The sequence below is a fragment of the Eriocheir sinensis genome, chromosome 1 (assembly GCF_024679095.1).
Source record: "Eriocheir sinensis breed Jianghai 21 chromosome 1, ASM2467909v1, whole genome shotgun sequence".
Taxonomy (NCBI): Eukaryota; Metazoa; Arthropoda; class Malacostraca; order Decapoda; family Varunidae; genus Eriocheir; species Eriocheir sinensis.
In genome coordinates, this window is record NC_066509.1 from 2,002,066 (window position 1) to 2,017,478 (window position 15,413).

At 44.4% G+C, this 15,413-nt stretch overlaps 1 protein-coding gene across 1 annotated transcript; it reads left to right on the plus strand.

Moving 5' to 3' along the window:
* The first annotated feature begins 1,171 nt into the window (after window positions 1–1,171).
* On the plus strand, window positions 1,172–12,818 carry LOC126980185 (beta-galactosidase-like). The gene is given in 14 exon segments (XM_050855265.1): window positions 1,172–1,269; window positions 1,715–1,902; window positions 2,227–2,377; window positions 2,629–2,692; window positions 3,062–3,096; window positions 4,383–5,313; window positions 6,089–6,216; window positions 6,692–6,785; window positions 7,552–7,670; window positions 8,116–8,130; window positions 8,132–8,263; window positions 8,725–8,922; window positions 9,123–9,380; window positions 10,114–12,818. Coding segments are annotated over 14 exon segments (2,580 nt in total). The 5' UTR covers window positions 1,172–1,212; the 3' UTR covers window positions 10,324–12,818.
* Window positions 12,819–15,413: the final 2,595 nt, after the last annotated feature.

The following is a 15,413-nucleotide window of genomic DNA, read 5'->3' on the forward strand; positions in this document are numbered from 1 at the left end:
CGGTTGAAGGAAAAAGGCCCAGTGTGACACCGCCTTAAAAGTAACATGATTCTTAATGTGTTACTGTACTATCTCCCCTTCTATCGGTCTATTTATATGTTTGTCTGTCTGTGCCTGAATCTCTCTCTCAAGGAAGAATTGAGAGAGAAAAAAGGAAGGAAGGAAAAAGGGAGAGGAGAGGAACGACGAAAGAGGAGGAGGGCGAGAGAGGAAGGGAGAAAAGGAGGAACGAGGAGGAGGGAAGGAAGAGGGGGAGTGGTGTGAGGAGGGAGAGGAAGGGAGAAAAGGAGGGAGTGACAGGGGAGAGAAGAGAGGAGGGAAGGAAAAGGGAGAGAGGGAGGGGGGAAGGAAGAGGGGTAGATACGGAGGGAGGGAGAGATAGGGAGGAGAGGGGGCGTGTTCTGTACATATATATCAAGGTCACAAGACTCAACAACACCTGCACCACCACCACCACCACCGTAGTCAGTTCAACACCACAGCCAGAATTCATCACCACCACCACCGCCACCACCTCAGTCAGCCCAACATCATCACCACCATCTTAATCAGTTCAACACCACAGCCAGAATTCATCACCATCACCACCACCACCGCCACCACCTCAGTCAGCCCAACATCATCACCACCATCTTAATCAGTTCAACACCACAGCCAGAATTCATCACCACCACCACCTCAGTCAGCCCAACATCATCACCACCACCTTACTCATTTCAACACCACAGCCAGAATTCATCACCATCACCACCAAAGACAGCTACTATACACCACAACCATCACAACCAGTCACCACCACCACCACCACCACTTGAGTCATTTCAACACCACCACCACCTCAATCAGTTCAACACCACAGCCAGAATTCATCACCACCAAAGACAGCTACTATACACCACAACCATCACAGTCATATACCACCACCACCCAACACCACAGCCAGAATTCACCACCACCACCACAGACAGCTACTATACACAAGCAGACATCACCACCACTACCAAAGACAGAGCTATTTCATTTAACTGTTGTCATCCCAAATCACTCATTATTTTGATTTATTAACTAACCAAGTGATAACAGGTTAATATTTCTTAGCTGAAGGCATACATAGGTTTGGGGGTGGCTTAAACAGGTGTGATACTAGAGTTTAACCATGTTTTTTCCCCAGGTGACCTTTTAATCATTGTGTGGCCGGCCAACACTCCTGCCATGGCCCTTTTGGCGGCTCTCCTGACCCTGGTGGCACTGGGAGGGGCCATAGCAGAGGTAAGGGGCCAAGACAGTACTCTGGGTCTATATCAATTATTTTTTCCTGTAATGTCTTTTCAATGATCTCAATAATAATGATAATGGTAATTATGATCATGATAATGCTACCTTGCAATGACTTAAGGCTACCCTATCACTTAACATGAGCAAGAGAGAGAGAGAGAGAGAGAGAGAGAGAATAGAGGAAAGATAATATCAGTTTTCTGAGACACTTCCAGTCCTCACATCAGCTATTTCCAAAGGCCGGAAAGGAGATCACTCGGGTTCTAATGAGTGTTTTTTTAGATTCACGGTACAGATGAAGAGTCAATCTACCAGAAGGGTCATAAAACTACCCAAAGAAATGCCTCAAACTCCTGTGAAAGCCTAGTCTAATAAAATGTTTAAAGATATGACTCCAAAACGCAACCTCATATCTCATTGCCACCTCACTCCACACCAGCCAACACAGTCGAAGGTTAGAGATGACGAGAGGACTTTCACCATCGACTACGCCAACAACCAGTTCCTAAAGGACGGCGAGCCATTCCGCTACGTGGCCGGGTCCATCCACTACTTCCGCGTGCTGCCCTCGGACTGGCGTGACAGGCTGAGGAAGATGCGCAGGGCCGGCTTCAATGTCCTGCAAACGTGCGTGAGTCTGGCAGTTAGTTGACACCTTTACCAGTTAGATAGGTCGGTTAGGTTAGGTTTAATTAGGTGAGGTCGGTTGATTAGTTACCTAGTTGCTTGGTTAGGTTAGTTTTCATTCATTTTCACCACATGTCCAAACCATTTCAGGACGTTTCACCTCCTTTCCCTTCTTCTCTTGTTTAACGTCTATTTTCCCTTAAGAGTCTCTCACTCTCAATGACCATATACTCCCACTCTCGGCAATCATCCTTCTCATGTCTCTCTCCACACGCCATCTCCAGATATTTTTTAGTCCTCCAGCCTCCTTGTCCTCATCCTCAGATACGTGGAGTGGGCAAGCCATGAGCCAGAGGAGGGAACGTACAACTTCGACGGCATACTCGACTTGCCGACCTTCCTCAAAACAGCCCAGGAGGAGGACCTACTCGTCATCCTGCGTCTTGGGCCCTTTGCAGATGCTGAGAGGGACATGGTGAGGCCTGGTGCTATAAGAAGGCTCTGGTGTGTGTGTGTGGGTGGGTGTCTTAGGTAGTATAGGATGGTGTTTTTTGCAGAGGAGTTCAGGGAGAAGAGATGTATTAAATATTATTGGAGAAGGATATTAGAGAGATAGGAAGCAGTGAGAGAGAGGGAAGAGGTAGGAAGATGTAATGATAATAATAGTTCACTTCAACTTTCACTTCACTTCGCTTCACTTCACTTAATGGCTGACTCTCCTGCCAGGGTGGTTTACCGTACTGGCTGCTCAATAAGAACCAGGACATGAGGCTGAGGAGCTCGGACCCAAGTGAGTAAAATATTTCCCTCTGTTTTTTATTAATATTTCTCCTCATGCTGGTAAAATATCTCCAACCTTTGCCTTCCCTAACCTGTACAAAATTCCTCTTTTTTTATTTTATTTCCTCATAGCAGTCGTCCCTCATAACTCTAAATGCTTTCTGTGACTAACTGGTGAGGTATAGGTGTGAGTCGAGGAGTAATATTGTGTGAGTAACTCCTTAGAGGTCATTATGTTACTGGGGTCTTAAGTGGTGGTCATTAGAGGTGTCATTGGGTCACAGGGAATAGTGGTGCTGTGCTCTGCCTCAATTCTTCTATCCTTTACATCCGTTCAGCTTAGTAACTTTGCCTCCCTTCCCAAACCCTCTAATGCTAGCCGACCTCAAGTACGTGGATGGATATGTTACTGGGGTCTTAAGTGGTGGTCATTAGAGGTGTCATTGGATCAGGGGATAGTGGTGCTGTGCTCTACCTCTATTCTTCTCCTATCCTTAACATCTGTTCAGCTTAGTAACTTTGCCTCCCTTCCCAAACCCTCTAATGCTAGCCGACCTCAAGTACGTGGATGGATATGTTACTGGGGTCTTAAGTGGTGGTCATTAGAGGTGTCATTGGGTCATAGGGAATAGTGGTGCTGTGCTCTGCCTCTATTCTTCTATCCTTTACATCCGTCCAGCTTAGTAACTTTGCCTCCCTTCCCAAACCCTCTAATGCTAGCCGACTCCTCAACGTGGTGGGATGGTATGTGTGGGTCTTAGGTGGTATAGAGGTGAGGTGTGTCATAGGAATAGTGGTGCTGTTCTGCCTCTATTCTTCTATCCTTACTCTCCAGCTTAGTAACTTTGCCTCCTTCCCCTCTCCCTTCCCCCTTACCTCAAGTAAATGCCTCCTTCATCTCCCTTGCTAGCTCATCATCCTCCTTCCCCTCTCTCCCTGAACCCCCCGGTAATATAGTAAATCTCCCTATCTCCCTTGCTAGCTCATCTTCTTCCTTTCTCTCCCTGAACCCCCCTTAGTGTAGTAAATCTCCTATCTCCCTTGCTAGCTCATCTTCCTCCTTCCTCTCTCTCTCCCTGAATCCCCCTTTATGTAGTAAGTGTCCTATCTCCCTTGCTAGCTCATCCTCCTCCTTCCCCTCTCTCCCTGAACCCCCCTTTGTGTAATAAGTCTCCTATCTCCCTTGCTAGCTCATCCTCCTCCTTCCTCTCTCTCCCTGAACCCCCCCTTTGTGTAGTAAATCTCCTATCTCCCTTGCTAGCTCATCTTCCTCCTTCCCCTCTCCCTGAACCCCCCTTTGTGTAGTAAATCTCCTATCTCCCTTGTTAGCTCATCTCCCTCCTCTCTCTCTCTCTCTCTCTCCCCCCCTGACCCCTCCCCCCCCTCTTGCTCCGTAGTAACTGGAGGGCTGTTTCTGAGGCAGGTGTGTGGGAAAGGTCAGCTGGTAATTAGTCACTCACCCACACCTGTCAGCTCCCCAAGTAAGGTGTGTTATTGGTTCTCTGAGGTTGAATGTTATCAGCCGAGGAGATAGTGTGTGCTTGTTGATTTGTTTTCCATGACACTGTTTGATATTTATTGATTTTCCACATTATAGGAAGACGCTGCCCTCTTTGTTTACAGTAGAGGCTCTTTTTAGTGTGTTTCTCTTGAAGGAAAATAAATAAATGTAAGAAAGAGAAAGAAATTAATAAGCATCTTCTCCTTCCTCCTCTTCCTTTCTGTTCCTTCCCTTGCATTCTTCCCTTCCCTTCTTTCTCCTTCTTATTCCCTTCTTCTTTCCTTCTTCTCTCCTTCTCCCCTTCCCTCATCCTCATCCTGTTTCCTCTTATTCTTCCTTCGTCCCTTCTCCATCCTTCTCTCTTTCTGTTTTCTCTTTGTTCCTTCCTCTCCTTCATCCTCCTTCTGTTTCCCCTATTCGTCCTCGCTTCCTTTTCCCTTCTTTTTCTCTTTATCCTCCAATCCAACCTTTTGTTTTTCCCTTCCGTTTCCTTTCTCTTCCTATTCTGCTATTCTTCCCTTCCCTTCATCCTCCTCCTCCTTCCTTTTTCTCTGTCCCTACCCTTCCTTTCCTTCCTTTCTTTTCCTTTCTCTTCCTACCCTTTTATTTTTCCCTTCCCTCCATCCTCTTCCTTCCTTTTCTTCTGTCCCTATCCTTCCTTCCATCTTCTTTACACCCTTCTTTCCTTCCCTTTCCCTTCTGCTTCCTTTGTCATTCTCTCCTACCCTTTCATTCCTCCCTTCCTCCATTCTCTTCCTTGCACCATCTTCCTTCCCTTCCCTTCCTTCCTTTTCCTTTGTCCCTTCCCTTCCTTCCATCCTCTTCTTTCCATCTCTTTCCATCCTTTTCCCTTTTGCTTCCTCTGTCTTTCTCTCCTACCCTGCTCCTCTTCCCTTTCTTCCTCCTCTTCCTTCCCTTCCCTTTCTCCTCCCTTCTGTCAATACTTCAGGTGGAGAACGAGTATGGAAGTTACCCAGACTGTGACTTCGCCTACACCAGCCACATGCGGGACCTGGTGCGGGCGGGCGTGGGGGACAAGGCAGTTCTCTTCACCACGGACGGGGCTGGAGTGAACTACCTCAAGTGTGGCAAGATCCCGGACGTCTATGCCACTGTGGACTTTGGCCCGGGTAAGGAAGACTGAGAGAGGAGTGTTGGAGAAGGTGTTGAGATGTACAGTAATGGGTTCAGGTTTAATATAAAAGGTTTGAGGGAGTGTTGGAGGAGGTTGAAGGACTCAAACGCTGATATTTAAAGTGTTCAGCTATTCAAATTTCAGGTATAAGAAGATAGGCTTGAAAGAGTAGTATTGGAATATGTTTAACTTAGCACCAGCAATGGGCCAAATTTGTGGCTTTACTGTGTACCAGCGACGGGCCAAATTTTTGCCATGATACAAACCCCCCAAAATAGATGATCCATAAACTGATCACAAATGCGTTGATATGTATTATGAAATGGTTTGCGTGAGTGATGATTTTTTTCTCATTTTCTTGCATAGGGGCCTTTAAGAAACATGATCCCTGCAGCTACCAGGTTAAGGATGATGTAGGAACTCGCACTATGAATTATTAAAGTATACAGATGTGCAGTAGTATATAAATAAGTTAGATAAAGTTTAATATGATAGGAAGAGTGTTGAAGTATGGATGTGGATAGAACTCGTAGTGTACAAATAAGTTTTACCTCTATCACAAGATTTTCCCGATTTCGTTACCATAGCCGTACATTTTGGGATTATGCTAGTTATTTTTCTTGTTATCCATCATTTTCCTATCTAGTTACGATACCTGAAGTCTTTGGGAGTAGTTATTTTTCTTGTTATCAGTCATTTTTCCCATCTGGTTACTATACCCGAAATATTTGGGATAACATTAGTAACTTCCCTGCCTTGTGGTGATGCAGGGACAGACGTCGAGGCAGCCTTTGAGGCCATGAGACTGTTTGAACCGCGAGGGCCGCTGGTCAACTCCGAGTACTACCCCGGCTGGCTGGACCACTGGGGCGCCCCGCATGCCAATGTTGAGACGGAGGTGAGGCCTGTCTGCCCCACCCCAAGCACCATAACCTTGCTACCCTAAATAGAAATATAAACTAGCTACCATAAAGGGGTAACATCCTGCCCCCCCCCCCCACTGCCCTAACCTAACCTAACCTAAACACACACCATTACTATCATCTTCACCTCTTCATAAAACACAAACAATTTTTTTTTACAATAGAGGAAACAGTTCAAGGGCAAAAAAAAAGGAAACAATAATGAAAAAAAAGTCCACTACTCACTGCTCCTATGAAAGAGTCAAGAGGATTGGCCGAAAGATAGGTCAATTTTGGGAGGAGAGGTGTCCTGATACCCTCCTCTTGAAAGACACATGTTAACCTAAATAAACATATAAACTAGTTACCAAAAAGAAGTAACATCCTGCTCCCCTTCACTGCCCTAACCCAACCTAACACACACACACACACACCATTACTATCATCTTCCCCTCCTCGTCTCTTCCTCAGGCTATCATCAAGACCATGGACGAGATTCTTGCCCTCAACGCCTCAGTTAATATGTACATGTTCCACGGTGGTACCTCCTTCGGCTTCACGGCAGGTACTACAAATAGGGATATATGGAAAATTTTACCCTATCCTGCTTTCCCTTGATGCATGATTTCCTATCTGTATCACCTTTCCTATTTCTTCCTGGTCTATGGTTCCCTCCTTTCCCACCCCACTGTCTATCTGTATCTTCCCTGTCTCACTCTCCTTACCTTTTCGACTTATTCCTTGTCTACGGTTTCCTCCCTTCCCACCTCACTGTCTATCTGTATCTTCCCTGTCTCACTCTCCTCACCTTTCCTACTTCTTCCTGGTCTATGGTTCCCTCCCTTCCTACCTCACTGTCTATCTGTATCTTCCCTGTCTCACTCTCCTTACCTTTTCGACTTATTCCTTGTCTACGGTTTCCTCCCTTCCTACCTCACTGTCTATCTGTATCTGCTCAGTCTCACCCTCTCCTCACCTTCTTCTTTCCTCCTTGTCCATGGATCTCTTTGTACCTCATTGCCCTTTCTTACACACCATTTAAACCCTGCCTCATCCTCTTTATCTTTTCCTTCCTTGTCTAAAGTCCCCTTCAAACCTTGCTTCACTTTATCTTTCCGTATCTGCCCTCTCTAACCCTTCTCTATCCTTCTTCCTTGTTAACAGCGCCCTTCCTATCTCACTGCACCTTGTCACACCCTTTGTTTATCCCTATCTTAATCTCATCTCAGTGCACCCCATCACACACTCAGTCTATCCATCTATCTCTGTCAATCCATTATTCCTTCCCTCACCCTCCTCACCGTTACCCCTTCCTTGTCCCCTCCCTGCAGGATCTAACCTCGGGAGCACCTTCCAGGCCTGCCCCACCTCCTACGACTACGATGCGCCGCTCTCAGAGGCCGGCGACCCCACTGAGAAGTACTGGGCCATCCGTAACCTGACGAGCAAGGTGAACTATGCGAGGGATGGTTCTGTTATGGTGCGATGCTGTGTTGAGGAGATTCTGTGTAATGATGTTAAAAATGATGTTGTTAAGATCCTAATTTCCTCTTATATCCTTCAACAACTTAATTCTCTTCTATCTGTATGTAAAGTCAGTCACCTCACCTCATCCCCTGTTTCCAAGGTCTTCCATCAGTGACTTCTTTATTCCTCTCCCTCCAGTACTTACAATTCCCCTCACATCTTAGTTTCCTCTTATATCCATCAACAACTTTACTCCTCTTCTATCAGTATATAAAGTCAGTCACTTAACCTCATGCCCTGTTTCCAAGGTCTTCCATCAGTGACTTCTTTATTCCTCTCCTTCCAGTACTTACCTCTTCTATCAGGTCAGTCTCATGCCCTGTTTCCAAGGTCTTCCATCAGTGACTTCTTTATTCCTCTCCTTCCAGTACTTGCCGCTGCGTGGCGGCCGCGGGGAGTGTGTTCCAGATGGCCGACCTCCTCCAGACCGTCACCAACAAGTGGCCGCTGACCTTTGAGCAGCTCCTGGTCCCCAACGGCATTGTGGTGTACAAGACAGTCCTTCCCTTCAGGATAGTAAGTGGGGGTGGTTTGGTTTGGGGTTGGTAGGTTCAGTGAGGGGGTATTAGGTTAGGTTAGGTTAGGTTGCCTTGTTTTTAATCTTTTTTTCTTGTTGTTTTTGCTCTTTTCTTCTTTTTTCTTCTTGTTCTTCTTTTCAAATGACAGTCAAGCCCTGGATACTTATCACCAACATTCTGAGGCCTTTCATGGACGTAAATTGATTCGTTCCTATTCCATTCCTTCCCTCCCATCCCATTCTTTCCTCTCCCTCCAGTACCTTCCTCTACCTTCCTCTCAATCTTCTCTCATAACCATTAGCAACTGCATTATATTCTCTTCTACCAGCATGTAAAGCCAGTCACCTCACCTCATGCCCTGTTTCCAAGCTCCTCTTTTAATAACTTCCTCTTTCCTCTCCTTCCAGTACCTACAGTTCCTTTCACTTCCTAATTTCCTCTTACATCCATCAATGCTAGGCTGATCCGGCGCGCCTCACCCTCGGGGACATCCACGACCGCGGGTACGTGTTCGTGGACGCCTCCTTTGCCGGGATGGTGAGCCGCGAGCAGGACATGTACGACCTGGCCATCTATGCACGGCCCAACCAGACCATCAGCATCGTTGTGGAGAGCCAGGGACGAATCTGCTTTGGCTCCCACATCAATGACTTCAAGGTGAGGCTGTTGGAAGGGACAGGAAGAGATGTAACTGTTTTTTTGGGGTTGTTTATTTTTTACAGTTAGAGAGGGAGCTCAAAGACAAAAAATGACAAAAAACAACATAAAAGACCCACTAGAATGCTGCTCTGATAAAAGAAAACAGAAAGAGTGGCCAAAAGAGAGGTCATTGGAGGTCAGTTTTGTGTGTCTTTCAGGGGCTCACCACCAACGCCACAATCAGCGACCACACCCTTGAGAACTGGTCCATGGTGCCGCTCCCCCTCACCAACTCCAAGCGCCTCGCCTCCGCCATATCCCGCCTCCATCGCTGGGCCACCTCGGAGCGCCTGCCGATGCACCGCCTGATGGGCACAGAAAAGGGTGGGATGACCTTCTACAGTGGGTCCTTTGAGGTTCCGGACAACTCCTCTCACCCCATGGACACTTTCCTAAGGCTGGATGGTTGGAACAAGGTGAGGAGGTAGTATTTATTTATTTTTATTTTATTCTATTTTTTTTTTTTACGGCAAGGTAGGGAGGTCGAGTGGAAAAAAAAAAAAAAAAAAAAATATCAGGAACAGAAAGGCTCATTACATGCTGCCCCAACAAGAGGAAAGAGAGTGAGAGGCAAGAAGAGAAGTTAATTTGGGGCTTAACCTGTCTGCTGCGATTGGCACGGTTTTCGCCTTCACTGGTGGCCTGGTAACATATCATACTCCCAGGTCTTTCTCTGCCTCTGTGGTGGTGAGTGGAGTGTTTCCCACGTGGTATTGGTATGCTGGATTTCCCCACCCAAAGTGCATGACTTTATATTTTCCTTCAGTGAATTGTAGCAGCCGCTTTTTGTTCCATTCCTGTAGCTTGGTGATGTCTTCTTGTAGGAAATCCGCAGCCAAGGGATTAAACATCAAGATCATAATATTTTCAGGGTGTCGTATGTGCTTATAAGAATGCTTTGAATATCAGTGATGTAAGTAAAGAGAGTCATGACCTTGCTTATGTTGGCTGGGGTATAACATAAACTTTTCCTTCAATTAGATAGAGTTTCAGATGCAGAACTTGACTCAATATGACCTTAAGTTTGAAGTAAGGTTATCTCTTGGTTAGGGTAAGCATAGATAAGTTTCAGCTATAGAACTTAACATAATTCGACTTTTAAGTAAAAATCTACTGGTGAAATATTTTAGTAATGATTCCTCCTCTCAGGGCATTGCATGGGTCAACCACTTCAACCTGGGGCGCTACTGGCCTGAGGTGGGGCCACAGGTGACGCTGTATGTGCCTGCCGGGGTGCTGAAGCAAGGCACCAACTCCCTCTTGCTGCTGGAACAAGAGGCCGCACCGTGCCTCTCCCCCGACACCTGCTACGTCACCCTGGAGGACACTCATGTGATTGACGGCCCCACCCCAGAGTGACTTGGGCCTTCCCCTAGGTCAAGAGGCTGAGGGGCTGCGGTCGGTATTGTTAAACATATCAGCACCTCAGTTCACCCAACGTTGCTGGATTGTCGTACTCAGCCGATTATATTTCCCGACTTCCTACCCCTCAACTGTCTTCTGGGCTCCAATAATGAAACTCATTTATAGTTATCGTTAAAAGAGTTAGATCCTGATGTTTCTTGGCCGCAGTTAGGCATCAGAAACCGGTAAATACTATGCTTTGAGTACGATAATCTGGCAACGGTGAGTTCGCCTGTTTGAAAAACCTCTCATAGAAGTTGCTTGGGTTTTCATGGACTGCTTTGTGATGCTCGTGATAGTTCTCCCTGACTTCTGTATCTTAAACGGAAAAGTCACCCTCCATGACAACATGGTTAACCTTCTCTGTGGGCTTCGGAAACAGTCGTATTGGGAGCCTGATACGTTTAAGAATAAGGACCTGTGTCTCGTTGTGTTATGAATGCATTTTTACTCTTTATACTTGTTGTTTTATACAATACACATATATATACTTGTTACCTATTGCTCAAGTGATTTAACCCCATAGTCTCAAGCATATCAAGGCCCACACCCACATTTGTTAAGGGTATTTCCATGAATAGTTTTACAAGCCTGGCGATAGTTTGACAAGGCTTCTGCTACGTGAAATCCAGAAACACTCATGAAATCCCAGCTCCTCTCAAGCATATCCAAGGCTTTCGTAGAGGTTGCGTTGGGTATTTCCATGAGTAGTTTTATGAGCCTGGTGATAGTTTGATGAGGCTTCTGCTACATGAAAACCCAAGTTCTCTCCTCTGTGACCTTTGAAAATAGTTGTGGGAGCTGAAAGTGTCTGAGAATATGTAAGATACTAGTCAATTTAAATGGTTCTTGTGTGTTTCTATCCATGGGTGCAAGAATATAGTCAAAAGGAATCGAGTTACTTAACCATTTCAGTGAGTTCCTGGTTTAGAGAGGTGCGCAACTATCTGGGCATTAGGAAGTGTGGGCATTGAGTCAGGTATTATTCTTGGTTGTGAATGAGAATGATTACCAAGTTGTGTTTTATGCCTTTACCAATCATTTAAGAAGGAATATAATCGATGATTTCAGTGAGTTCAGGGTTTAGAGAAGAGCACAAGTATAAGGGCATTAGGAAGTGTGGGCATTGAGTCAGGTATTATTCTTGGTTGTGAATGAGAATAATTACCAAGTTGTGTTTTATGCCTTTTCCAATTAGTTCAGATGGAATAGAATTAATGATTTCAGTGAGTTCCTGGTTTAGAGAGGAGCACAACTATCTGGGCATTAGGAAGTGTGGGCATTGAGTCAGGTATTCTTCTTGGTTGTGAAGAAGACTAGTTATCAAGTTGTGTTTTATGCCTTTACCAGTCACTTAAGAAGGAATAGAATTAGCGATTTCAGTGAGTTCATGGTTTAGAGAGGAGCACAACTATCAGGGCATTAGGTGCTGTGTGCATTGAGTCAGGTATTCTTCTTGGTTGTAAAGAAGAATAGTTACCAAGCTGTATTACTTTTTATCCTTACTTATTTACGTAACACTTCCTGTGGTACCAAATAGTATCTTTTTCTGTGACTGAACTATAACCAGACTTACTCAAGGTTTGCAATCTGCCCACCTATTTTTACTTATTATTTACTTAACAGTTGCTGTGTAACCAGATATCTTTTTCTGAGACCAAACTCTAACCAGACTTACTTAGGGCCACTTTCACAGTTGGCCGTGATGGGTTAGTAAGCCCCCAAACCAATACCAAAGACTTAAAAAATGCCTTGTGTAGTGTTTTGCATCCATATTTTTGCTAAGAAAGTTGAGGAAACCATATGGAAAGTCTCTTGTGTATCTGGTGTTGCATGTAAAACTTAACCATTATGGAGTGTAGAAGATTGAAAAGTTTGGTTTGGGTGATTACAAAGCCACTGTGTTGAACTGTGAGTTTGGCGCTTAGAGTATATCAAGGTTTGCAGTCTGTTCGATCACTCCTGCTGTTGCCAGCTAATAATGCTAACCTAAAACCTGATTCAGACAGTCCAGTATTATCATGACAAGCTCAAAGGGTAACTTAATCTTTTATATTTTATTCCATAGAGAGTTAAGAAATTCCTATACAACATCAACGAAGAATTCTGTATTTTATTTGTATCATTTCTTGCAAACGTAATTTAGAAGGTGGATAGCTGGTTCCTTGTTCTTAATAACTATAGTACAAGTTCTAAGGGCATTCTGCAGTATTTTGACTTCTTATTATCTCTTATGTCTGATCTAGTCCATGTGTTGCTAGTAAGCCACCACCATGACTATATACTGTGTCTTTCATGGTAGACGGCTGTGGCAGGATCTTTTGACTTAATTGTACAAGAAAGGGCAAGACAGCATGAGTCAGGGGTATTTAGGAGCTGCAAAGGGTGGAGGCAGTACAAAATAGGCAGAGACTTTGTTACATTCACTACAATACATGGTCTGAATTTCCTGTTGAGTTTTATTTAGAGGAATTGCCTACAAGTAAGATAAGTGATATGATAACTAATGGAAGTGTATGATTTGTGAGTAAAATGAAGAAAAGGGGCAAAACTTTGTTCGTTCTTCTGCTTCTACTTCTTCAATTCTTCCTGTCTTCTTCCTTCTTTATCTTCTTGTTCTTCATCTCCTTTAACGTCCTTATTCTCTCAGAGCCATCATGAGTAACAAACTCCTTATCTGTATATCTAATTGTCTAACATTTTATAATAATTTCTTATTTTGACATGTTCCGCTTTGTATCGCTTCTTAGGTCCTCCTTCTCAACACTTCTATGCTTCACACCATGCACTTAGTTACTTCACAGTGCACTCTTATACACTTCTCCCTGAACTGATGTGATTTTCTTACGGCAAGTCTAGAAAAGCAGGCACCGTTACAAAGGCAGCCATCATCGTCATCATCAGCGGCACAAACGTAAACAGACCTTGCGGCGGACAACTCAAAGTGTTTCCTACGTCACCCGCGCGTGTGTTATTGTGTGTTGCTTGTGTTACTTGTGTGTTGCTTATGTTTAATATTATCCGAAGAACAGCCCGGGAACGACTTGTGTTGCTCGTGGCGGTGTTGTCATGTGTGTTGGTGGTGTTGAGTGTGTTGCAGTGGTGATGGGTGTTGTGTTGCGATGGTGGTGATGGGTAATTGCGGTGTGTGTTTCTTTGTGTTGCAATGGTGGTGATGGGTGATGATGGTGTTGTCATGTGTGTTTCAGTGTGTTGCGATGTTGGTGGTGGGTGATAAAGGTGTTGTCATGTTTTGAGAGAGTGGTAACGGGTGATACGGAGGTGTTGTTTTTATGTGTTGGGAGGGTGTTGCGATGGTTGTGTTGTCATGTGTCTTTCAGTGTGTTGTGGTGGTGGGTGATGAGGGTGCTGTCATGTGTTGAGAGAGTGGTAACGGGCGATGGAAGTGTTGTTCTTATGTGTTGCGAGGGTGTAGCAATGGTGGTGGTGTTGTGATGGTGGTGTTTTTATGTGTCTGTGTGTTGCGATGGTGGTGGTGGGTGACGGGGATTGGGGGTGTTGTCATGTGTTGAGAAAGTGGTAATGGGTGACGGAGATGTTGTTCTTATGTGTTGCAATGGTGGTGTTTTTATGTGTTTCTGTGTGTTGCGATGGTGGTGGTGGGTGACAGGTATTGGGGGTGTTGTCATGTGTTGAGAGAGTGGTAATGGGTGATGGAGGTGGTGTTCTTATGTGTTGCGAGGGTGTTGGGGTGGTGGTGTTGTTTTTATGTGTTGTGATGTTGTTTAGTGTTCCAGTGGTGGTGAAGGGTCATGGTGTTGATGTTTTTAGAGTGTTGTAGAGGTGTGATGTTGCCGTGGGCTTCAGTGTGTTGCGTTGGTAGTGTTGAGTGGAAGTGTTACCAGGATTTTCCACCAAGCGACTTAGAAGACTCCTATAAGGTATGTAATCCTTTCTTTTAACACACACACACACACACACACACACACACACACAGGCAAGACAGGTAGATTAAGTAAAGCTGTAATAATGTTTAGTCAGCCTATGTCTTATTGGATTATGTACTGTTGTTTTGATGAGCTTGGATAGGCTGGTGCATTGGTTGGTGAGACCTTTCGGTTCTTTGCCTGACGGTTCACTCTAGCATGGCTCATATAGGGAAAGGTCATGCACGTAAGAAATCCAGCTAAGAAAAGGTGTTTGTTTCTTCTTTTTCTTCTTCTCTTTCTTCTTCCATTTATTGCATTTTGGAAGTGGGCACAGGTCAGGATAGGTTAGTTTAGATTGGGCAGGGCAAGTCAAGATATTTTATTTTTTGTGAACACTTGCTAGAATAGTTTAGTGTGGCTGATTTTCCTGGTATCAGAGTACATTATCATGGCTGACATTATCCAAGCACCATCCCTCATCATATTTTTGTTATTGTTGATACATTGTGTGTGGCTAATTCTCCTGATATCAGTGTACTTCATCAAGGCAGTATCTTGCAAAGTACTATATATTTAATTGGTCACATTTGGTCAATTTAAACTGGCTTTGCACGCTTACCTTCGTTTCTTTTGTTATATATTGCTAATCAAGATACATTACAGTTTATAGTTTTTGTTAACACTTTTTGGTAAATATATAATAGTTTTGAGTGTGGCTGATCGTAGGGAACTTCATCAAGGTAGCCATCATACACCACATACTTCCAGTTAGTTTCAATTATAAAATAGTAAGAAAATATATGAGAATTTGATATTAGGCTAGCAGCTGGCACTTGAACATTGCTTTGTCATTACATCTTTTAAACAAAATTATGTATCTCAATAAATAACTTAGGATTATGGTTTATGGCTTAAATGACCATCTCCTTTATGACAGCTGTGTTAGCCTACATACCAAACAAAGACAATTACACAGCTTATTAAGATTATTAAGAGTAATGTTCCAGTGAATATTTCCTTCATTAAGTGTATTGTGGCAGCTGTATTACATGTTAATCACAGACATTTAGCTACATAAGTTAAGTGGTGTTTCCATAGATATCTTCATTAAGTTTCTGCATAGGCTATTTGGGGAAGGGGGGAGGACGAGAAGGC